Source organism: Hyperolius riggenbachi, chromosome 5 (genome assembly GCF_040937935.1).
Source record: "Hyperolius riggenbachi isolate aHypRig1 chromosome 5, aHypRig1.pri, whole genome shotgun sequence".
Lineage (NCBI taxonomy): Eukaryota > Metazoa > Chordata > Amphibia > Anura > Hyperoliidae > Hyperolius > Hyperolius riggenbachi.
Genome location: NC_090650.1, coordinates 378,484,879 through 378,509,282, shown reverse-complemented (window position 1 = coordinate 378,509,282; position 24,404 = coordinate 378,484,879). Strand labels below are relative to the sequence as shown.

The window sequence follows — 24,404 nt, the reverse complement described above, 5'->3', positions numbered from 1 at the left end:
ACATTACTTGTCTCCTATGTTTCTGGCATTTACAGTAAGTAGTAGAAATCTGACATTATCGACAGGTTTTGGGTTAGTCCATCTCTCCATAGGGGATTCTCAGCATGGCCTTTATTCTTTATAAAGACCCTCCCTGAAAAAGATTTATACAAAGATGCTGGCCAGGCTCCCTGCTCACCACACACTTTTTGGGCAGTTGGGCAGAGCAACTGCCATTCACTAAGTTCATTTTGAAAATAAAGAAATCCCTGTGAACCCCCATGAGGAGATGGACTAGTCCAAAATCTTTCGGTTCTGTCAGATTTTTACTACCTACTTTAAGTGACAGCAACATAGGAGAAAAGTTATTTAAGACTCATTTTACTCTACAAGAAAAGTATTTCTTAAAGTGGACCCAAATTAAAAATACAAGATTTCAGAAATAAAATCTATTTTCTAAATTATAATAATAAATAGCAGCCTTTTTTCAGCTGCATGATGACGAATATAAAATATTTTACATTTATTGGAGAAACCCCTCCCTTCCTTTCAAATTGCCGGGATTTTTCCGGCAAACTGGTGGAGTAGATGGTGTCCGGCAATGGAGGAATTGCTAATGGCTGCTCCCAGTATAACCCTAGTTATGAAAAGAGAAGGGTGAAAAGCATGCACTGAAGTGATCATAGGTTTGAAGGAGTGTTTATTTATCTTTGTATGTGTCAGAGTGGTGCAACTAAATATTTTTAATTAAAAAAATGTTTGGTTTGGGTCCGCTTTAATTGTATATGTTAACATATTTCAAATTTTAAGATTTTCATGACAGCGGTCCTTTAACTACTTTGGCCTCCTGGACGTACTAGCTACGCCCAGGAGGCCATGTGCGCATCCGTGCGCTCCCGCGGCCGATTGCACGCGCATCGTTAGCACACGAATCAGTGAATCGGGCTATGGTGCCCGATCACTGATTCCTCTCCCCTGCAGAAAAAGCGACAGCTTCTCTCAGAAGCTCTGCTTTTTCTGGCTGTTGCGTGCCCCATACGTCCCTCTAAGCGTATGTTACGCTTAGAGTGACGTCATGTAAACAAACTCATGGCCGCCATCTTGTGGCCAAAAAGTAAAACTACAACTAAAAGTAAAAAAAAAAAACCTTAACACACGTTTACATTATAAAAGTTCTGTTTACATCCCACCCTCCCAAAAAATACCCAAATAAAATGTTTAATATAAAAAAAAAATGTAAATTTTTACCTAAGGGTCTAAACTTTTTAAATATCAATGTAAAGATGAAATATTTCTATACTTTTTTTATTTTAAACTTGTAAATAGTGATCGATGCAAAACGGAAAAAAATGCACCTTTATTTCCAAATAAAATATTGTCGCCATACATTGTTATAGGGACATAATTGTAACGGTGTAATAACCGGGACATTGTTATCTGACAGCAATTGATATCTGACAGATACCATTTAGCTGGGTACCCCTGTGCATTGCACAATATCCCACCAGATTCTCGCTGTTGCTTTTGCACTAAAACAAATTCTAATTTACTAACCCTTCAGCAATGCTCATTGTGTTCTGATATAACCCAGGTGAAAGGAATGTATTTAGAGATTTTAGCCAGTCTAATTCCCCCTCATCTGTGACTAATCACAGCTGTAATTTGAGCTCTCAGGCATGTCAGCTCGCTCCCTCAGCAGGGCAGTTAATTTGTAAACACAGGATGTTAACCCTGTTTCCATGAAAGCAGGAAGTAGACACACTGCAGATTTATTGCAGGATTTATATCGGCTGTAACAAATGTTTTTCTGTAAAGGTTATTATGCAGTTGCTTATCTTTTAAAGCAGAGAGGAGGTTCTGAGTTCAGGTCCGCTTTAAAGGATCCAAACTATTCTTAATACTGTAACCATTTCTGATTTTATGTAGAAAAAAGAATGCCGATTGTCCATTTCTTTAAAGGGACACTTAAGCCAGGAATAAAAAATCAGTTTTACTTCGATGGGGCTTCTACCAGCCCCCTCCAGCCATCCCGTGCCCTCGCAGTCACTCACGGAGCCTCCGGTACCCCGCCACCAGCTAGTTTCGTTTTCGCTGACAGGCCCAACAGACCTGGCCACACGTATTTTTCTTCAACTCCCCGGCCGCAATAGTGTCCTGCATCTGTGCAGGACCTTATTGGGGACGGGAACATGAAGGATACACGTGGCCTGGCCTGCACGGGTGCAGAAAGCCCGACGACTCCCTGTCAGAGAAAACAAAACTAGCTGGCGGCGTGAAGAGACCTAGAACCCATTTTTAAAAAGGCTTAGGTCAACTAGTTTATTTAATCATAGCTTATCATAAAACTGGTCCTGCACTCCCTTCACTGGCTACCTATAAAACGGAGAATCCTATTTAAGATCGGCCTACTGACATTTAAATCGCTACATAATCTGGGCCCTGGATACATGAAAGATATGTTGCAGCTGCAATCCCTGCAATCTCAGCTTTACAGGTTCTAATAATCTAGTCATACCCAGAGTCCACCTGGAAACTTTTGGTCCAAGAGCCTTCTGTCATGCCGCTCCTACCTTATGGAATTCCTTACCTCAGCAGATCAGGACCGCTCCATCTCTGGATTTAAATGCGTTTAAATCCAGACTGAAAACCCATCTGTTCAGTTTGGCCTTTGCAGAAGTATAATTTTATTCTCTGTGTTAGTCTGAAGCCATTATAAAATCTTATTTTTAGCTTCTATTTATCTTAAGCAGTATGAGTAGAGCTGAAATGCCGCATTCCCGTGGCAGAACGAGGGCTTTATACCCCCCAAATCCCGGGTCAAACTTTCAAAGTTGTGGATTTTGCTGCCCAGGGAGGCAGAACTTAGCGCTGTATCTCTGCTTCTACTCAAATTAATCTGCGCGTGGATCTCCGCCTCTCCCCGCCCCTCTCTGTGAAGGAAGACTGAGAGGGATGGGGATAGGTGGCGATCAGAGGAGATTGACTCCAGTAGAGGCAGAGCTACAGCAGAATGCTCTGCCTCTTACAGGAAGTGCTCCCCGATTTTTGGCACAGGGATTTGGGGGGTAATAAAACTTTGTTTCAGCTCTACTAATATTACTTAAGATAAATAGCCTGTAAAAAGAATTTATTTTGGCTTCAGACTCTCTTTAATACTGTACTTTATACAAATACCAATTACTGAATCTGAGAAAGCCTAAGCACTTTGAGTCCTGTGGGAGAAAAGCTCTATAGAAATGTTATTGTGATTGTTGTTATCAAGGAGCTTATACACAGGTAAAACAGTGTGTGACTTGTATACCTGCACAGGACTAGGAGATATTATGGAGCTTGGAGTGTGACTTGTATACCTGCACATCACTAGGAGATATTATAGTGCTTGGAGTGTGACTTGTATACCTGCATAGGACTAGGAGATATTATGGAGCTTGGAGTGTGACTTGTATACCTGCACAGGACTAGGAGATATTCTAGTGCTTGGAGTGTGACTTGTATACCTGCATAGGACTAGGAGATATTATGGAGCTTGGAGTGTGACTTGTATACCTGCACAGGACTAGGAGATATTATGCAGCTTGGAGTGTGACTTGTATACCTGCACAGCACTAGGAGATATTATAGTGCTTGCAGTGGGACTTGTATACCTGCACAGGACTAGGTGATATTATAGTGCTTGGAGTGTGACTTGTATACCTGCACAGGACTAGGGGATATTATAGTGCTTGGAGTGTGACTTGTATACCTGCATAGGACTAGGGGATATTATAGTGCTTAGAGTGTGACTTGTATAGCTGCACAGCACTAGGAGATATTATAGTGCTTGCAGTGTGACTTGTATACCTGCACCAGGACTAGGGGGATATTATAGTGCTTGGAGTGTGACTTGTATACCTGCACAGGACTAGGGGATATTATAGTGCTTGGAGTGTGACTTGTATACCTGCATAGGACTAGGGGATATTATAGTGCTTAGAGTGTGACTTGTATAGCTGCACAGCACTAGGAGATATTATAGTGCTTGCAGTGTGACTTGTATACCTGCACAGGACTAGGGGGATATTATAGTGCTTGGAGTGTGACTTGTATACCTGCATAGGACTAGGGGATATTATAGTGCTTAGAGTGTGACTTGTATAGCTGCACAGCACTAGGAGATATTATAGTGCTTGCAGTGTGACTTGTATACCTGCACAGGACTAGGGGGATATTATAGTGCTTAGAGTGTGACTTGTACACCTGCATAGGACTAGGGGGGTATTATAGTGCTTAGAGTGTGACTTGTACACCTGCATAGGACTAGGGGGATATTATAGTGCTTGCAGTGTGACTTGTATACCTGCACCAGGACTAGGGGGATATTACAGTGCTTGGAGTGTGACTTGTAAGGGGTGAGGCCATGTATAAAGCACTTGTTTTTCTTCATCTCAGTTTTCACTCACTGTTTATTTACCTAGCAGTTCTTGTAAAGTAATAACGTTATTTTATATCCCCTTTGAAGATCTGCTGGAGATGTTCCCAATGGGACGGCTAATGAAACTGCGTCCAGTTACACAGAGCAGAATGCCTTTAATGCACAAATAGCGAATGGAGAGAGCACTCGCTCCCCGGCTCACGTTGCATCCAGACCCAAAAATACACCAGCACCAAATCCGCCCTCTGCACAGGCTGGCACACGAACTGGTATGTATGCTTGTAGCACAACAAAAACAAACCGCCCGCTCGCTCAGCATTCTCCCAGCATCCCCTCGCTGCACTCTGCTAAAGAATAACTCCTGTAGCCACATATATGTATTTATTGTCTTTTATTGTACCTGCTGTCCTACCATGGGAGAGGTAGGAGACTGGCTGCTCAGTGCTTCTATCAAGAGCAGTGCAGCCACCTTTAAAGCTAATGAGAAGCTTAAAAAGAAAAATCAACCAGATACTTACCTAAGGAGAGGGAAGGCTCTGGGTCCTATAGAGCTTTCCTGCTCCTTTCACGGTCCCCTCCATTAAGCGTTGGTTCCCCTGTTTGAATTCTCCACTGCGGGAGGCTTTAGAGGACTTCGGAAGCCCGGGTGCTCCTGAAGACAGGCGACTCCAAACTGCGCATGCGGGAGCGCCTGAGAGAGTGTGCTCACTATGGAGCCGCCTGTCTTCGGGAGCACTCAGGCTCTCAAAGTCTTCCGAAGCGTCCTGCAGTGGATTCATATTGGGGAGCCAGCGCTTAATGTAGGGGATGGTGAGTTGAGCGGGAAAGCTCTATAGAACCCAGAGCAGTCCCTCTCCTTAGGTAAGTATTTGGTGTTTTTTTTTTATTTATTTATTTTTTTTTGCATTTTTTTTTTTGGCTCCCATTAGCTTTAAAGGGACACTTAAGCCAAACAAAAAAATGAGTTTTACTTACCTAGGGCTTCCAATAGCCCCCTGCAGCTGTCCGGTACCCTCGCCGTCTCCCTCCGATCCTCCTGGCCCCGCCGGCAGCCACTTCCTGTTTCGGTGACAGGAGCTGACAGGCTGGGGACGCGAGTGATTCCTGGCCACAATAGCGCCATCTATGCTGCTATAGCATATATCATATACCATATAGCAGCATAGAGGGTGCTAATGTGTCTGGGAACGCGAAGAATCACTCGCGTCCCCAGCCTGTCAGCTCCTGTCACCGAAACAGGAAGTGGCTGCCGGCGGGGCCAGGAGGATCGGAGGCAGACGGCGAGGGTACCGGACAGCTGCAGGGGGCTATTGGAAGCCCTAGGTGAGTAAAACTAATTTTTTTTGTTTGACTTAAGTGTCCCTTTAAAGAACCATTACAAAGAAAAAAAAAATAAGTTCAAATCTGACAGAACCAACAGGTTTTGGACTAGTCCAACTCCTCATGGGAGATTCTAAGGCCCCGTTTACACTTAATCAGTTGCTCTCGGTTATAACTGAAAGGTCAACTGATTTTCAAAGTAATGCCTATGGTTCCCAATGGCACCTTTCACACTTAATGCGTTTTAACTGAAATCTTTTTCAGAATGCACTGCTATGGAGTAGAAAAAAAAAGCGTACCAACTTATTAAGGGCCTGTTTCCACTGCATGCAGATTGGATGCAGATTGGATGCAGAATGGATGCAGAAAAACTGACTCCAATGAATGCCTATGGGCCTGTTTCCACTAAACGTGATTTTTCTGATGCAGATTTTCCCATAGGCATTCATTGGAGTCAGTTTTTCTGCATCCAATCTGCGTGTAATAGGAATAGGCCCTAAGGGCCTGTTTCCACTACACACGGATTCTGGATGCAGAAAAACTGACTCCAATGGCTATCATTCATAAAGCATTTCCGCATGTGGAAATGCTTAAAACAGCTGACTTTTCCGACCACGAAGCTAAATCTGCATTCATAAAGGCTCTTTCCGCATGAAAAGCTGACATTACTGAGCAGAGCGATAAATCACCGCCTTGTGCGGTGATTATCATAAAAAATGTAACAAAATGTTAATTCGTAAAGATTAGAGCAAGCGGTGTGAGGTCGGGAAGTACCGATCCCTCTGATGTGGCGATAACAATGTGAATGGAGACACAGACCCCCCAGGCAGCTGCAGTAGAGCGGAACACAGAGAAATGTATCAACTCGGCAGCTTACTGTGCTGCCGCAAGCCTACCGCCTGCCTACCGCCAGCCTAGTTCGGGGAATCTCCGCACTGCTACCGCAACTGGATACATTTTTATGAATGAGCAGCCAGAAGTCTAAAACACTGACAGCGGTATTATCCCGCACAGATTCTCTTTACCGACAACAGGTTTATGAATGATAGCCAATGAATGTCTATGGACCTGTTTCCACTAGATGCAGTTTTTCTGATGCAGATTTCCCATAGACATTAATTGGAGTTTTCTGCATCCAGAATCTGCGTGTAGTGGAAATAGACCCTTAGGTTTTGTTTTCAAAAGCATTTTTGAGAATGGCAGTTGCTTATTTTTAACTGACAAAATAGTGTGCAAGTGAGTAGGGAGGCTGGCTGGTATCTTACCATTTCGGCAGTTAAACTGCCATTCATGAAATGCCTTTGAAAACAGAGAAAACCCTGAGAACCTCCCCCCATGAGGAGATGGACTAGTCCAAAACCTGTCTTTCAGATTTTAACTGCTTACTCTTTCCGCTATAGTTGTTCTTTAAAAGGATAAAGGAACTGTACTGAAAATAGCATAATGAATAAAAATGCTTATTTTTCCAGTTTTACGTTATAAGTAATTTAGTCAGTGTTTATCTATTGTAAATTCTTTCCTCGCCCTGATTTACATTCTGACATTTATCACAGGTGGCAACATCCTTAATTCTGTTAGGTGCATCTTTGCGGAATGTTTTGTTTACTCTGTGTTTCGAAGCCAGTAGAGATATGCCTGGCCTCCCAGAATGCTCTGGGGGGAGAATTCAAGCGGCAAACGGGTCAGCGCCACCAGAATGATGGCAAACAAGCTCTTTTATTAAAACATGTTAGCAGCAATTAGCAGACTCTGTTGCGGGTGTTAGCCCTTCCTCAGAACTGCATATGTAGAAAGGGCTGACACCGGAAGCAATGTTTGGATACCCCTTGGAGGCACTGGGGTTAGGGGGTCTCTGCACACACATTTACTGACATCGGTGCTCCACTTCTACTGGGGGGGGGGGGGGGGGATTCCATATAGCTAAGCATCATTGGGGCAGCAGGACTAGATACACATATACAACAATATATAGCTATAGAAAGTGTTTCTAGTGCTGAAACCAGGATAATTAGGAGTGTGTATCCATAATAATGTACTGCATTCTACTATATGTCGCTACCGTGCCTCCTTAAAGTGTACCTGAGGCGGGCAGATGGGACACCCAGGCATGATCCCTGCTCCATGCAATGCCTCTGTGTCCCCTATGCGCCGCTGTCACCCCCCGAAATTGGTGACAAGCTTCTAGTTGGCAATCTCTAGGGGAATGTGTGTCCCTTGCAAGGGAGGCACACCTGCAAAATTGCCACTGGGGCGTTCTTAACACCCCTTCCCCAGCTCTGATTGGGCAGCTCTCCCCCGCCTCCCTGCTCTGTGTTGAGACACACAGAGCCAGAGCTGCAGCATTAGGACTCCAGCGGTCGCGTCCCATGTTTGCTTTTCTTTTTTTCTTTACCAAAAGTCAGCCATTATGGGACACAGGGAGCGGCAATAATTGACGCTGTTTGATCCACTACCTGATTGTTTTTACAAAAATGCCCCCCTTGGGCTGTCTTTGAGTGGACAAAGATAGAGGTGCACTGTGCATGAGCAGAGATACCGATCATGCACAGTGCAACAGGCCCAAGGGACAGACATCAGGCTTGAGGGAGGATCCAGGAGCTTTGTGTATGCGCACAGAAACTGCTGAGAGGCAGGAGAGATGCCAGTTGGTAGGACAGTTTTTTTCTCATCTTTGAGGTAGTTGGGGCTGGATCTGTGTGAGGAGGAGATGGGCGACAGAGCTGTGTGTGTGGAGAGTCCCTGCAGAGAGGAAACAGCAAGTAAAAAGAGGCGGTAGAGAACTTTGTTTTGAAAAGTGGCCAAAGTGTGACCCTATACCTATATATTTTTGTGTGAGAAGACTGGACTCTGAAGTCTGTTTGTGCTTGTTTGAGTTTCACTTAATGGCCACACAGTAGATACTGGCGGCTCTACGGCTATAAATTGGGCTATCTCTAATGGAAATGTATTTACGGAGAGACCTATTATTCCAAAGACAGTTTTCCAGAGAATAGATGTTATGATTGAATCCAGAGTTCATAGGGGTGTGAGGAAGCACCTGTACAGACCATTTTATAAAGCATGGACTCTTTTGAGTGACAGCTCTTCTTCTGAAACGTAAATGGGAGTCATTTTCAGCTTGATATAAAAGTATATGGATACTCCGCTGAAAAGAGAAACTTCATTCTATTGCTCATTGTGAGCTGGTGCTAAAGTAACAACTTCAGTCAGCTGCATTATGCAAAGGAAGTGGTGTTAAAACTGAAACTGTGTTGTGTACTTATTGCCATGGTTACATAAGAGTTACAGATTTGAATTCTTCCTTGAAGTGATACATTTTCAAAACTTTGTTCCTGAAGAAAAGTGGTACAGGCAGTCCTCTTCTTACAAACAACTCGAGTTGCATCTCAGAGATACGAAGTTGTCTTCATGTTCAAATATAATACGGATTTTTCATTACATATTTCTGTTTTTTAAATGTTCCAGTATTGTATAAACTCTTATAAGTAGTTTAAAGAGACACTGAAGCGTGAACAAAATTATGATATGATTTGTATGTGTACTACAGCTAAGAAATAGAACATTAGGAGCAGAGACATACGTCTAATATTGTTTCCAGTACAGGAAGAGTTAAGAAACTACAGTTGTTATCTATGCAAAAGAGCCATTGAGCTCCATGACTTTAGAGAGCTCGGTCTTCTGAAGCTTGTTATCTCAACTGTCAGTGATTGTATTTTCTTTTTCTCTCCAGAGAAGGAGTTCAAATGTTCACTGGCCTGCTCTGTAAAATCAGTTAGAATGTTGAGTAATGTGTAAACTGCAAATGTAAGAATGATGCAATGTTATAAAAAAAAACAAAAAACCTGAAAATAAAAATGAGAATATTTTCTTTGCTACTAATGTTCCAGTAATTATCCGTACTGCACAAGCAATTCATTATATCATTTTTTTCCGCTTCAGTGTCTCTTTAAAACATTGAAAACAACCAAAAAGCATAGCTTATTTTACATGTTCAAATCCAGCGTTGGCTGAAAGTAAATCATTTTTGCACATTTCGTCATACAGGGGTTGGACAAAACAATGGAAACACCTTGAAAATCAACAAAATATATTTTAATATGGTGTGGGTCCACCTTTTGCGGAAATTACACCCTCAATTCTCAGAGGAATTGATTCATATAAATTGTGAAATGTTTCCAAAGGAATTTTGCCCCATTCTTCAGTTAAAATGCCCTCCAGTTCTTTTAGAGGCGATGGCGGCGGAAATCGACTTCTTACTTGAATCTCTAATAACAACCATAAATGTTCAATAATGTTGAGGTCTGGGCATTGTGGTGGCCAGATGAGATGCTCAACTTCATTAGAATGTTCCTCGTGCCATTCTTTAACAATTCTAGCATATGGATTGGGGCATTATCATCTTGAAAGATGGAATTCCTCTCCGGAAACCGTTCTTGAACCATAGGATGAACTTGGTCACCCAAAATTCCTAAATAGTCTCGGCTGTTAATTTTTCCACTCGGGAAATCCTTGGCCTGGCGGATTTCCAAGAAATGGCACCCCAGATCATCACAGAACCCCCGCCATGTTTTACGGTTTTGAGAAGGCAGTCTGGATGAAATGCTTCTTTCGGCTGTCTCCAAACCTACACTCGGCCGGAGGTCGGAAATAAGGTAAACAATGATTCGTCAGAGAAAATCACATTTTTCCAGTGCTCGAGGGACCAATTCTGGTGGTTTCTTTCTACACCACTCTAAACACCTTGAAACATTTGTCTTTGAGAGCAGAGGTTTTCTAATTGCAGTTCTTCCGTGGAATCCAGATTTGTACAGCTTCTGAGGAACAATTTTTGTGGAAACTGGGTTCTGTAGATGTTCATTCAGCTCTGCTGTGGTCTTGTGAGCTTTTCTAACAATTCGATTTAGAGTCCGACGACTCTGGGTTCTGTAGATGTTCATTCAGCTCTGCTGTGGTCTTGTGAGCTTTTCTAACAATTCGATTTAGAGTCCGACGACTCTGGGTTCTGTAGATGTTCATTCAGCTCTGCTGTGGTCTTGTGAGCTTTTCTAACAATTCGATTTAGAGTCTCTCAGACAACTTCGACTTTCGGCCACAACTGTGCTTTGCTGAGGACGTTTTTTCCTTCTGTTTCACAGGCAGTCATTACTTTTGAGACAGTTCCTCTTGAAATGCCAAGCATTCGGGCAGTTTCTGTTACGGTAGCGCCTGCCATACGAGCACCAACAATTTGGCCTCTTTGAAAGTCTGAGAGATCTGCACTTTTTTTAAAAATAAATAACTTTTTTTTTATAACCAACTTTAATATCTGTAAAAAAACAATTATTTTAATTAAACATATGTAACACATTTCAAGTTTTGATTGCTTAAAGAGAGTCTGAAGTGAGACTAAATCTCGCTTCAGACCTCAGAGTTAGCAGGGGCATGTGTGCCCCTGCTAAACCGCTGCTATCCCGCGGCTTAACGGGGGTCCCTGATCCCCCGAATCCCCTCCGTAATGCGGGGGAGCGCTTCCTGGTTGGGGCAGGGCTAACCGCCGCAGCCCTGCCCCACGCGCGTCTGTCAGCGCGTATCTCCGCCTCTCCCCCGCCCCTTTCAGTCTTCCTTCACTGAGAGGGGCGAGGGAGAGGCGGCGATGCGCCGCTGACAGACGCGACTGGAGGCAGGGCTGCAGCCGTTGCCCCTGCCTCCAGGAGCGACCAAGTCTGCGACCAAGTGTCGCAGTGGGGGGTTTGGGGGTCAAGGGACCCCCGTTTACAGGCGCTATTGCGGCGGTTTAGCAGGGGCACACGTGCCCCTGCTAACTATGAGCTCTGAAGCGAGATTTATTCTCGCTTCAGAGTCTCTTTAAAACATGTTCAAGGATTATGATGCCAAAATGTTAGGGGTTTCCATTATTTTGTCCAACCTCTAACACAGGACTCAACTTACACAAATTCAACAATCTCCTGGAACGGAACCGGTTAGTAGGGGCCGTCTGTACTTCCATATTAGGCCATCAACCAAGCGGCCTTTTGAAGAACAGCTGATTCATCCTAAGTCAGCTGCTCTCATTCAGTCCGCAGCACTGGATGAATATTAAGCTGTGGCCTCAACAGCGGGCCAAATTAGCGTTAATGAATTCTGATTTACATTAGTTCATTATTTATTCAAATGTTTTCATTCTAACTCCCCCCACCCCACCCACCACATCCCTTATCAGTCAGCATCAGTGATGATGTGCATCTCAGCCGGCGTCGAGTGTTGGCGGGTGGCAGCTTTGCTGGCATAAAGGCGTAGGGGACCCGCTGTGGGCTCTGAAGCCCTGAATCCCCTTTCAGAGGCCGCAAAAAAAAAAAATTTGTAGAGTGCTGTCCAGGGCTGTGGAGTCTGAGTTGGAGTCGGAGTCGTGGTTTCATAAACTGAGGAGTCGGAGTCGGGTGATTTTTGTACAAAATCCACACCCCTGTTAAATATTACTAAGGAGTCGGAGTCGAGGAGTCTGAGTCGGGGCCATTTTGGTTACCCGGAGTCTGAGTTGGAGTCGGAGTCGTGGTTTCATAAACTGAGGAGTCGGAGTTGGAGTCGGAAGATTTTTGTACCGACTCCACAGCCCTGGTGCTGCCCATCTGTGCTTCTCCCACCACCAGGAGCCATCAGAAGCCCTCCTCACCTGCTTTGGCCAGGAGCAGGGGGGAAGGGGTTACCCAGCAGCTGGTGAGGGAAGAGGGAGGACAGTGTTTGGGACATCCTATTTCTGCTGCCTACTGCTCAGAATGGCGGTACTTGCAATGGGGGGAGGAGTTAATTTTTTGAATAAATAATGTACAGTGGGAGTCTGCTGATTCTTGACGCATCAACTGCTCTTCATGCGGCCAATTGGTAGACGGGCTAATACGGAAGTACCAAGGAGTGTTGCTATTATTGAACGATTGTTAAAACTCTTTTTGACATAAAACTTGTTTTTATAAAGAAAACAATTGGTATGTATCTACTTTGTGATCAGTGAGTATTGAAAATGCAACCTACTTCAGTACTGTTACACTCGAATATTGCTTTACTAGAAAAACTGTTGAAATGCCTAAATGTTGAAACGCCTGAGTTTTGGTGAGTTTTCTCTCTCTCCTTTCCGAGTAATGAGAATTCTGCAGCATCCTGATAGAGTGGCTCTCACAGAGTCCAGCAGAGAGAGTTCTTTCTGCATGATGGGAGCGGAAGTATGACTGCTAATGTCACTCTCCTCAGCTGTGTCACGCTGCATTGAAGTCGCAGTCCTGCTCAGGTTATTTCAGTTGGCTGCTAGCTAAGTGCAGAACTCTGTTTATAAGAAAACGCCATCTGAAATCATATTGTGTTACTGTATCCAGTCTAGATGCCGGTAATGGTTAAGCACACTTCCCCCAACCTGTCATATTTACTTGTTCACACAAGTGTCCCTTTGCACCTCGGTCAAATGTTTTTCCGCAAACGTTCAGAAAAGCATGTGACAGCTTTTGGTGTCAATCATTGTGTTCCACCCCTGTAGGGGGCACTGAGGGCGTGGTGGTAAACAACCCTGAAAGTAACCTGTTGCTTTCAGGGTAGCCTCAAACAATGGGAAAAATATAGGGATCAAAATGCTGCCTTTGCGCAACCAACGGTACCAGCGCTGCCCATTTATTTGAATGGGAGCACTTTGCAGATGAGTGCCACGACCGTCGTTCACCGCCCAGCAACGAGCACTACAACCATTGTTACTGCCCAGCAACAAGCGTCGGGACCGTCATTTACCGCCCAGCAACGAGCGCTACAACCAATGTTTACTTCCCAGCAACAAGCGCCGCGACTGTCATTTACTGCCCAGCAATGAGCGCTACAACCATTGTTTACTGCCCAGCAACAAGCGCCGTGACCGTCATTTACCGCCCAGCAATGAGCGCTACAACCATTGTTTACTGCCCAGCAACAAGCGCCGCGACCGTCATTTACTGCCCAGCAACGAGCGCTACAACCATTGTATACTGCCCAGCAACAAGCGCCGTTACCGTCATTTTCTGCCCAGCAACGATCGCTACAACCATTGTATACTGCCCAGCAACAAGCGCTGTGACAGTCATTTACCACCCAGCAACGAGCGCTACAACCATTGTATACTGGCCAGCAACAAGCGCTGCAACCGACATTTACCACCCAGCAACGAGCGCTACAACCATTGTTTACTGGCCAGCAACAAGCGCCGCAACCGTCATTTACCGCCCAGCAACGAGAGCTACGACCATTGTTTACTGCCATGCAACAACCGCCGCGACCGTCATTTACCACCCAGCAACGAGCGCTACAACCATTGTTTACTGCCCAGCAACAAGCACCGCGACTGTCATTTACCACCCAGCAACGATCGCTACAACCATTGTTTACTGCCCAGCAACAAGCGCCGCGACAGTCATTTACTGCCCAGCAACGAGCGCTACAACCATTGTATAATGCCCAGCAACAAGCGCCGCGACTGTCATTTACCACCCAGCAACGAGCGCTACAACCATTGTTTACTGCCCAGCAACAAGCGCCGCGACCGTCATTTACTGCCCAGCAACGAGCGCTACAACCATTGTTTACTGCCCAGCAACAAGCGCTGTGACCGTCATTTACCACCCAGCAACGATCGCTACAACCATTGTATACTGCCCAGCAACAAGCGCCGGGACCGTCATTTACCACCCAGCAACGATCACTACAACCATTGTTTACTGCCCAGCAACAAGCGCCGCGACCGTCATTTACCGCCCAGCAATGAGTGCTACAACCATTGTTAACTGCCCAGCAGCAAGCACCGCAACCGTCATTTACCACCCAGCAATGAGCGCTACAACCATTGTTTACTGCCCAGCAACAAGCGCCGGGACCGTCATTTACTGCCCAGCAATGAGCGCTACAACCATTGTTTACTGCCCAGCAACAAGCGCCGGGACCGTCATTTACTGCCCAGTAACGAGCGCTACAACCATTGTTTACTGCCCAGCAACAAGCACAACGACTGTCATTTACCACCCAGCAACGAGCGCTACAACCATTGTATACTGCCCAGCAACAAGCGCCGCGACTGTCATTTACTGCCCAGCAACGAGCACTACAACCATTGTATACTGCCCAGCAACAAGCGCCGCGACTGTCATTTACTGCCCAGCAACGAGCACTACAACCATTGTTTACTGCCCAGCAACAAGCGCCGCGACTGTCATTTACTGCCCAACAACGAGCACTACAACCATTGTTTACTGCCCAGCAACAAGCGCCGCGACCGTCATTTACCGCCCAGCAACGAGCACTACAACCATTGTTTACTGCCCAGCAACAAGCGCCGTGACCGTCATTTACCGCCCAGCAATGAGCGCTACAACCATTGTTTACTGCCCAGCAACAAGCGCCGCGACCGTCATTTACTGCCCAGCAACGAGCGCTACAACCATTGTATACTGCCCAGCAACAAGCGCCGTTACCGTCATTTTCTGCCCAGCAACGATCGCTACAACCATTGTATACTGCCCAGCAACAAGCGCTGTGACAGTCATTTACCACCCAGCAACGAGCGCTACAACCATTGTATACTGGCCAGCAACAAGCGCTGCAACCGACATTTACCACCCAGCAACGAGCGCTACAACCATTGTTTACTGGCCAGCAACAAGCGCCGCAACCGTCATTTACCGCCCAGCAACGAGAGCTACGACCATTGTTTACTGCCCAGCAACAACCGCCGCGACCGTCATTTACCACCCAGCAACGAGCGCTACAACCATTGTTTACTGCCCAGCAACAAGCACCGCGACTGTCATTTACCACCCAGCAACGATCGCTACAACCATTGTTTACTGCCCAGCAACAAGCGCCGCGACAGTCATTTACTGCCCAGCAACGAGCGCTACAACCATTGTATAATGCCCAGCAACAAGCGCCGCGACTGTCATTTACCACCCAGCAACGAGCGCTACAACCATTGTTTACTGCCCAGCAACAAGCGCCGCGACCGTCATTTACTGCCCAGCAACGAGCGCTACAACCATTGTTTACTGCCCAGCAACAAGCGCTGTGACCGTCATTTACCACCCAGCAACGATCGCTACAACCATTGTATACTGCCCAGCAACAAGCGCCGGGACCGTCATTTACCACCCAGCAACGATCACTACAACCATTGTTTACTGCCCAGCAACAAGCGCCGCGACCGTCATTTACCGCCCAGCAATGAGTGCTACAACCATTGTTAACTGCCCAGCAGCAAGCACCGCAACCGTCATTTACCACCCAGCAATGAGCGCTACAACCATTGTTTACTGCCCAGCAACAAGCGCCGGGACCGTCATTTACTGCCCAGCAACGAGCGCTACAACCATTGTTTACTGCCCAGCGACAAGCGCCGTGACCGTCATTTACTGCCCAGTAACGAGCGCTACAACCATTGTTTACTGCCCAGCAACAAGCACAACGACTGTCATTTACCACCCAGCAACGAGCGCTACAACCATTGTATACTGCCCAGCAACAAGCGCCGCGACTGTCATTTACTGCCCAGCAACGAGCACTACAACCATTGTATACTGCCCAGCAACAAGCGCCGCGACTGTCATTTACTGCCCAGCAACGAGCACTACAACCATTGTTTACTGCCCAGCAACAAGCGCCGCGACTGTCATTTACTGCCCAACAACGAGCACTACAACCATTGTTTACTGCCCAGCAACAAGCGCCGCGACCCTCATTTACCGCCCAGCAACGAGCACTACAACCATTGTTTACTGCCCAGCAACAAGCGCCGTGACCGTCATTTACCACACAGCAACGAGCGCTACAACCATTGTTTACTGCCCAGCAGCAAGCGCCGCGATTGTCCTTTACTGCCCAGCAACGAGCACTGCAACCATTGTTTACTGCCCTCCAAAAAGCGCTGTGACCGTCATTTACCACCCAGCAACCAGCGCTACAACCATTGTATACTGCCCAGCAACAAGCGCTGCAACCGTCATTTACCGCCCAGCAACGAGCGCTACAACCATTGTATACTGCCCAGCAACAAGCGCTGCAACCGTCATTTACCGCCCAGCAACGAGCACTACAACCATTGTTTACTGCCCAGCAACAAGCACTGAGACTGTCATTTACCACCCAGCAACCAGCGCTACAACCATTCTTTACTGCCTAGCAACAAGCACGGCGACCGTCATTTACCACCCAGCAACCAGCGCTACAACCATTGTTTACTGCCCAGCAACAAACGCCGCGACCGTCATTTACTGCCAAGCGACAAGCCCCGCAACCGTCATTTACCGCCCAGCAACGAGCGCTACAACCATTGTTTACTGCCCAGCAACAAGCGCCGTGACCGTCATTTACCACCCAGCAACGAGCGCTACAACCATTGTTTACTGCCCAGCAACAAGCGCCGCGACTGTCATTTACCTCCCAGCAACAAGCGCTACAACCATTGTTTACTGCCCAGCAACAAGCGCCGCGACTCATTTACCACCCAGCAACAAGCGCTACAACCATTGTATACTGGCCAGCAACAAGCGCCGTGACTGTCATTTACCGCCCAGCAACGAGCACTACAACCATTGTTTACTGCCCAGCAACAAGCGCCGCGACCATCATTTACCACCCAGCAACAAGCGCTACAACCATTGTATACTGCCCAGCAACAAGCGCTGCAACTGTCATTTACCGCCCAGCAACGAGAACTACAACCATTGTTTACTGCCCAGCAACAAGCGCCGCGACCATCATTTACCACCCAGCAACAAGCGCTACAACCATTGTATACTGCCCAGCAACAAGCGCTGCAACTGTCATTTACCGCCCAGCAACGAGAACTACAACCATTGTTTACTGCCCAGCAACAAGCGCCGTGACCGTTATTTACCACCCAGCAACCAGCGCTACAACCATTGTTTACTGCCCAGCAAAAAGCGCCGCGAACATCATTTACCACCCAGCAACAAGCGCTACAACCATTGTATACTGCCCAGCAACAAGCGCTGCAACTGTCATTTACCGCCCAGCAACGAGGGCTACAACCATTGTATACTGCCCAGCAACAAGCGCTGCAACCGTCATTTACCGCCAAGCAACGAGCACTACAACCATTGTTTACTGCCCAGCAACAAGCACCGCGGCCGTCATTTACCACCCAGCAACCAGCGCTACAACCATTCTTTACTGCCCAGCAACAAACGCCGCGACCGTCATTTACTGCCAAGCGACAAGCCTCGCAACCGTCATTTACCGCCCAGCAACGAGCGCTGCAACCATTGTTTACTGCCCAGCAACAAGCGCAGTGACCGTCATTTACCACCCAGCAACGAGCGCTACAACCATTGTTTACTGCCCAGCAACAAGTGCCGCGACCGTCATTTACTGCCCAGCAACGAGCACTACAACCATTGTTTACTGCCCTCCAAAAAGCGCCGTGACCGTCATCTACCACCCAGCAACGAGCGCTACAACCATTGTTTACTGCCCAGCAAAAACGCAGCGCCCATCATTTACCACCCAGCAACAAGTGCTACAACCATTGTATACTGCCCAGCAACAAGCGCTGCAACTGTCATTTACCACCCAGCAACGAGCACTACAACCATTGTTTACTGCCCAGCAACAAGCACCGCGACCGTCATTTACCACCCAGCAACCAGCGCTACAACCATTGTATACTGCCCAGCAACAAGCGCTGCAACCGTCATTTAACGCCCAGCAACGAGCGCTACAACCATTGTATACTGCCCAGCAACAAGCGCTTCAACCGTCATTTACCGCCCAGCAACGAGCACTACAACCATTGTTTACTGCCCAGCAACAAGCACCGAGACCGTCATTTACCACCCAGCAACCAGCGCTACAACCATTCTTTACTGCCCAGCAACAAGCGCCGCGACCGTCATTTACCACCCAGCAACCAGCGCTACAACCATTCTTTACTGCTCAGCAACAAACGCCGCGACCGTCATTTACTGCCAAGCGACAATCCCCGCAACCGTCATTTACCGCCCAGCAATGAGCGCTACAACTATTGTTTACTGCCCAGCAACAAGCGCCGTGACCGTCATTTACCACCCAGCAACGAGCGCCACAACCATTGTTTACTGCCCAGCAACAAGCGCCGCGACTGTCATTTACCACCCAGCAACAAGCGCTACAACCATTGTATACTGGCCAGCAACAAGCGCCGTGACTGTCATTTACCACCCAGCAACGAGCGCTACAACCATTGTTTACTGCCCAGCAACAAGCGCCGCGACTGTCATTTACTGCCCAGCAACGAGCACTACAACCATTGTTTACTGCCCAGCAAAAAGCGCCGCGACCATCATTTACCACCCAGCAACAAGCGCTACAACCATTGTATACTGCCCAGCAACAAGCGCTGCAACTGTCATTTACCACCCAGCAACGAGCACTACAACCATTGTTTACTGCCCAGCAACAAGCACCGCGACCGTCATTTACCACCCAGCAACCAGCGCTACAACCATTGTATACTGCCCAGCAACAAGCGCCGCGACCGTCAATTACCGCACAGCAACGAGCGCTACAACCATTGTTTACTGCCCAGCAACAAGCGCCGTGACCGTCATTTACCGCCCAGCAACGAGCGCTACAACCATTGTATACTGCCCAGCAACAAGCGCTGCAACCGTCATTTACCGCCCAGCAACGAGCTCTACAACCATTGTTTACTGCCCAGCAACAAGCACCGCGACCGTCATTTACCACCCAGCAACCAGCGCTACAACCATTCTTTACTGCCCAGCAACAAGCGCCACGACCGTCATTTACCACCCAGCAACCAGCACTACAACCATTCTTTACTGCCCAGCAACAAACGCCGCGACCATCATTTACTGCCAAGCGACAAGCCTCGCAACCGTCATTTACCGCCCAGCAACGAGCGCTACAACCATTGTTTACTGCCCAGCAACAAGCGCCGTGACCGTCATTTACCACCCAGCAACGAGCGCTACAACCATTGTTTACTGCCCAGCAACAAGCGCCGCGACCGTCATTTACTGCCCAGCAACGAGCACTACAACCATTGTATACTGCCTAGCAACAAGCGCTGCAACCGTCATTTACCACCCAGCAACGAGCACTACAACCATTGTTTACTGCCCAGCAACAAGCACCGCAACCGTCATTTACCACCCAGCAACAAGCGCTGCAACCATTGTTTACTGCCCAGCAACAAGCGCCGCGACCGTCAATTACCGCACAGCAACGAGCGCTACAACCATTGTTTACTGCCCAGCAACAAGCGCCGCGACCGTCATTTACCGCCCAGCAACCAGCGCTACAACTATTGTTTACTGCCCAGAAACAAGCGCCGCGACCGTCATTTACCGCCCAGCAAGCATTCATGTGAATCAGACTTAACTTGTTTTGTTCACTGCACTAAATCATCAATCCTAGTAGTTCTCTGACCCCAAATCCTCTAACCGGAATAGAATATGATAACGTGTTCACTATTGATTATTCTATGTTTTTATCTTCTTCTTTTTCATATACGGTAGAAATATGAATGTACATTTACTGGAAAACAAAATATGCCCCTGGGGTAGCTATAGTAACCATGTTTTTAAACAATTATTAGTTTTATTTAAATAAATTCATTCGGAATCGGACTGAATCAGACTTAAAGGGGAACTTTAACCAAGGATTGAACTTCATTCCAATCTCCCTCCAACATTCCACACAGATCACCTGGCGGGACTGAAGATGTCACAACCTGATTTTACAATGGACAAACACTGACTTAATAATCTATAAATGAATACTGTAAATAAAAATGTTTCATTGTTACTTTTACTACAGTTCCTCTTTAAAGGGACACTTAAGTCAAACAAAAAAAAGAGTTTTACTCACCTAGGGCTTCCAATAACCCCCTGCAGCTGTCCAGTGCCCTCGCCGTCTCCCTCCGATCCTCCTGGCCCCGCCGGCAGCCACTTCCTGTTTCTGTAACAGGAGCTAACAGGCTGGGGACGCGAGTGATTCTTCGCGTTCCCAGACACATTAGCACCCTCTATGCTGCTATGTGGTATATGATATATGCTATAGCAGCATAGATGGCGCTATTGTGGCCAGGAACGCGAAGAATCACTCGCGTCCCCAGCCTTTCAGCTCCTGTCACCGAAACAGGAAGTGGCTGCTGGCGAGGCCAGGAGGATCGGAGGGAGACGGCGAGGGCACCAGACAGCTGCAGGGGGCTATTGGAAGCCCCAGGTGAGTAAAACTCATTTTTTTTCTTGTTTGACTTTAGTGTCCCTTTAAGACAGTTTTTACATTTCTTTTACTACAGTTCCTCTTTAATTATCCTGACGTTTAGCCTTAATATGTGTAATGTTGAAAATGCATTGTTATGAGTCTCCACATTCTTATCCGAGGCCCCCATGTTAGTCACCGACCACTGCAGTGATTTGGGACAATCTTCCCCTCTGCATACTCAGTGGTATAAAGCATGCTTGTAGTTCTTTTCCCCGGGGCCAGAAGGAAGAGATGCCAAAGTGAACGTCAGAACGATAATGTGAGAGAATTATTTGACCTAATTTTGTATAAGGAGTGTTTGGGGTATGGTGGCTATAAGAGGTGGATATAAGAGGACTTCAGCAGTGGGAGTTGTGCAATAAACTCCTCTTTGCTTTGGCACTAGTGTCTGTCACAAGACTGCGGCAGAGGCTTTACAACACAGCCATTGTGTGCTAGGCAATATTTAACCTCCGGTTAGCCCTAGCGATGTAAACTACTTAGCAACATGCCGTGCTGTTTTGTGGTTTGCTATTATAAGATCATTTGTGGCAAATAAAATGCTGTAGAAGAAGTGATGATCTGTTCTGTGTTTTGGCGCAGTAATGCACAATGGCTAGGCCTGTTGGTAAGTGAAGTGTTGTAAGTTAGATTTTAAGCACTTGAGTCTTGCCCAAGAGTGATAAAACAAGTGTTTTTAACAGAAATCACGTATGGTGTTTGAAAAGGTTTATCCAGGAGATATTATCCAACATGCATACATACTTTGGTTAAGCCTCATCAGTGCATGGCATGGATTAACATGGCACTCCAATCTGAATAATCGCAAATACCTTCTGTTTTAACTACCTCACGACCGTGTCACGCCAATGGGCGGGACCACGGCGGCAGCCCTAGGACCGCCTAACGCCAATTGTCATCAAGTCCCGGGGCCGGCTACTGCAGGAGCGCATGAATGACGGAGCTCCGCTCCGCCTCCTATCTCCTAGCGGCGATCGCCACCAACAGAACAGCTCTGTTCGTGGGGTTAAAAGAGGGTTAGGGGATGGTGAAATCACTTGTGTGGTGTGTTGTGTGGCCCTCCAGCTTGGCCTTAAAGCTGCAGTGGCCCATTTCAGTAAAACTTGCCTGGTCTTTAGGGGGGTTTAGCACTGTGGTCCTCAAGTGGTTAAGAAGGCAAACATCTGTTTTGCATAACATTTTAGTAGGGCTTTTTGATCTTTCAGCCCCTACACACTCCTAGAAGTTCTGATTCCCCGTGAGCTTGCTGGGCAATCTGTATGATCTACTATATGTCACTATGGTGCCTCTTAAATTGCCCACAATAAACACAGGACTGAGCAAGGCAAGCAAATGCTGACTAGAGTCTAAATGCGAATTTGAAATGCAATTTCAGAAATGTTGTGACCCCGTGTAAAATGTAAATAAAAGAAGAATGCAGTACAGGATGAAAGGCAGAATCCATGTTTCCCCTCACAGCCTCACATTGTTTTTGTTCTGCTTTGAAATGTGTACTTGTTACAATACCTTCTACCCTGTTGTATGTTTTGGCTCTGCGAAAGTAACTGTAGTTCGGCCATGTTTCCTGAGCTCTGTCACCCAGAACTTGCCTAATTGCTGTGACAAACAGGAAGCATTCTTTTCATCTCTTTGTCTGCCGCTTCCTGGTTTTCTAGTGTTGAAATACATTTCTGGGATCAAATGCATTACAATGGTACAAGCCAAAACATACGGCCTGTACAGCTGTGTCACTCAGAAAAATGGCTCCCTCTGCTGGTCTTCCCATAGTACTGCCATACGATCTGCTTCAGCTTAGTGGTCCATCTCTCCTTCAAGTTAAGAAGAATGCCGCAAAGCATTACATAAGAGTGTGCTGGGAATAATTTCAGTTATAGTCATTTGTTTTAAAATAGTTTTACCTTGCTTATAGCATGTGCTTAAGAAACTTCAGTTATCTATGCAATAGAACTTCTATGAGCTCTCTGACCCAACTTGGGTGGAAGATAGTCCTATTTTCTGAAGCACTTTAACATCAAAGAAACAGTGAGGAACAGATTTAGATAAGGTTTTACTACTGGGAAGTTTAAAGGGACATTATTTCTGTTTTGCTTTATAGCTTAAAATACAGTGTGTGGTTTGTTAATTGCAAATATGACAGAATGATGCAATGTAATAAAAAACCGCTATATATGCTATATATCTGAAAATAAAAATGACAATCTTTTCTTTGCTACTGATCTATTTATTATCCCTACTACACATACAATTCATTATATCATACTTTTTTTTTTCACTTCAGTGTCTCTTTAAAGAGAAACTCCGACCAAGAATTGAACTTTATCACAATCAGTAGCTGATACCCCCTTTTACATGATAAATATATTCCTTTTTACAAACAGACCATCAGGGGGCGCTGTATGACTGATATTGTGGTGAAACCCCTCGCACAAGAAACTGAGGACCGTGGTACTACTGGCAGTTTCCTGTGTGTGAACGTTGTTGCATTGTGGGAAATGGCTGTTTACAGCAGTTTCCAACTGCCAAAAAAGCATGCAGCAGCGACATCACCTGCCAGCAGTAAAATAAACTCAACAGCACGTCCCACCAACCCCCCCCCCCCCCCCCCCTCTTCCGAATTCTGTCCCAACTTTGCAGTCACGCTTTCAATCAGCGATTTTCTGCGTTTGTGATTCTTTACTCACAATACACTGCAATCATGAATGTGCGCATCATGTGGAAAAAGCAGGAAGCTGAGAAATTTAAAATGCAAATGCGGAATGTGAATGGATGTGCGATTCCTGAGCACGCCATCGACTATAATGGCCAGAGCGGCAGTGTGCGGTTTCCTAAAACGAATGTACAAGTGGGTTCCCTGCCTTGTAACAATCCCTCCCAGCTAATTCCTCTGCTATGATGGTGTGGAATTACTGCACTGCTGTATGTATGGAAGGCTGCCAAGCCAGAGGATAAATGTACCATTAGATTACATCACAGAAAGGAATTATCAGTCCTTTACTTGTCAGGCATCCTAACTAGACAGAGGTGAGAACAGGGACTGTGGTGAGATGCATCCTCACAGGCAGCCACTTCACTTGTATGACCGAAGAGATGATATCCTATCACCAGCGAGCACAATTACTGCATTCATTACTGGACTCAGCGGAAGTCGCATTAAAGAGAACCTGAACTGAAAATAGAAAGTCAAAATAACCATACACAGGTCATACTTACCTCCTGTGTAGCCTACTCCTCAATCTCTCTCTCCTCTCCTGCGTCCCATTTGTCCACTGTGATCAATGGAATTCTCTGTCCTCCATTTTCAAAATGGCCATTACCCCAAAACAGCTTCCTGGTCAGCACACTGTTAAACTGTAATATCACCCACTTGAGCCATAGGGAAACATGGGCATTACCTTACACATTCAGTTGTAACTGACAGCAGCTGATACAT

The 24,404-nt window shown here is 46.4% G+C and overlaps 1 protein-coding gene across 3 annotated transcripts in view; it reads left to right on the top strand.

The window, feature by feature from the left end:
- WWP1 (WW domain containing E3 ubiquitin protein ligase 1) overlaps positions 1–24,404 on the top strand; it is a 259,846-nt gene that overhangs the window by 169,252 nt on the left and 66,190 nt on the right. For 2 of the 3 annotated variants that reach the window (XM_068237622.1, XM_068237623.1), the window contains exon 7: positions 4,478–4,659. In XM_068237622.1, coding sequence (XP_068093723.1) covers positions 4,478–4,659 — 182 coding nt within the window. Of the gene's footprint in view, positions 1–4,477; positions 4,660–8,390; positions 8,470–24,404 lie in introns of those variants that run through there. The other variant, XM_068237624.1, reaches the window with a different exon arrangement.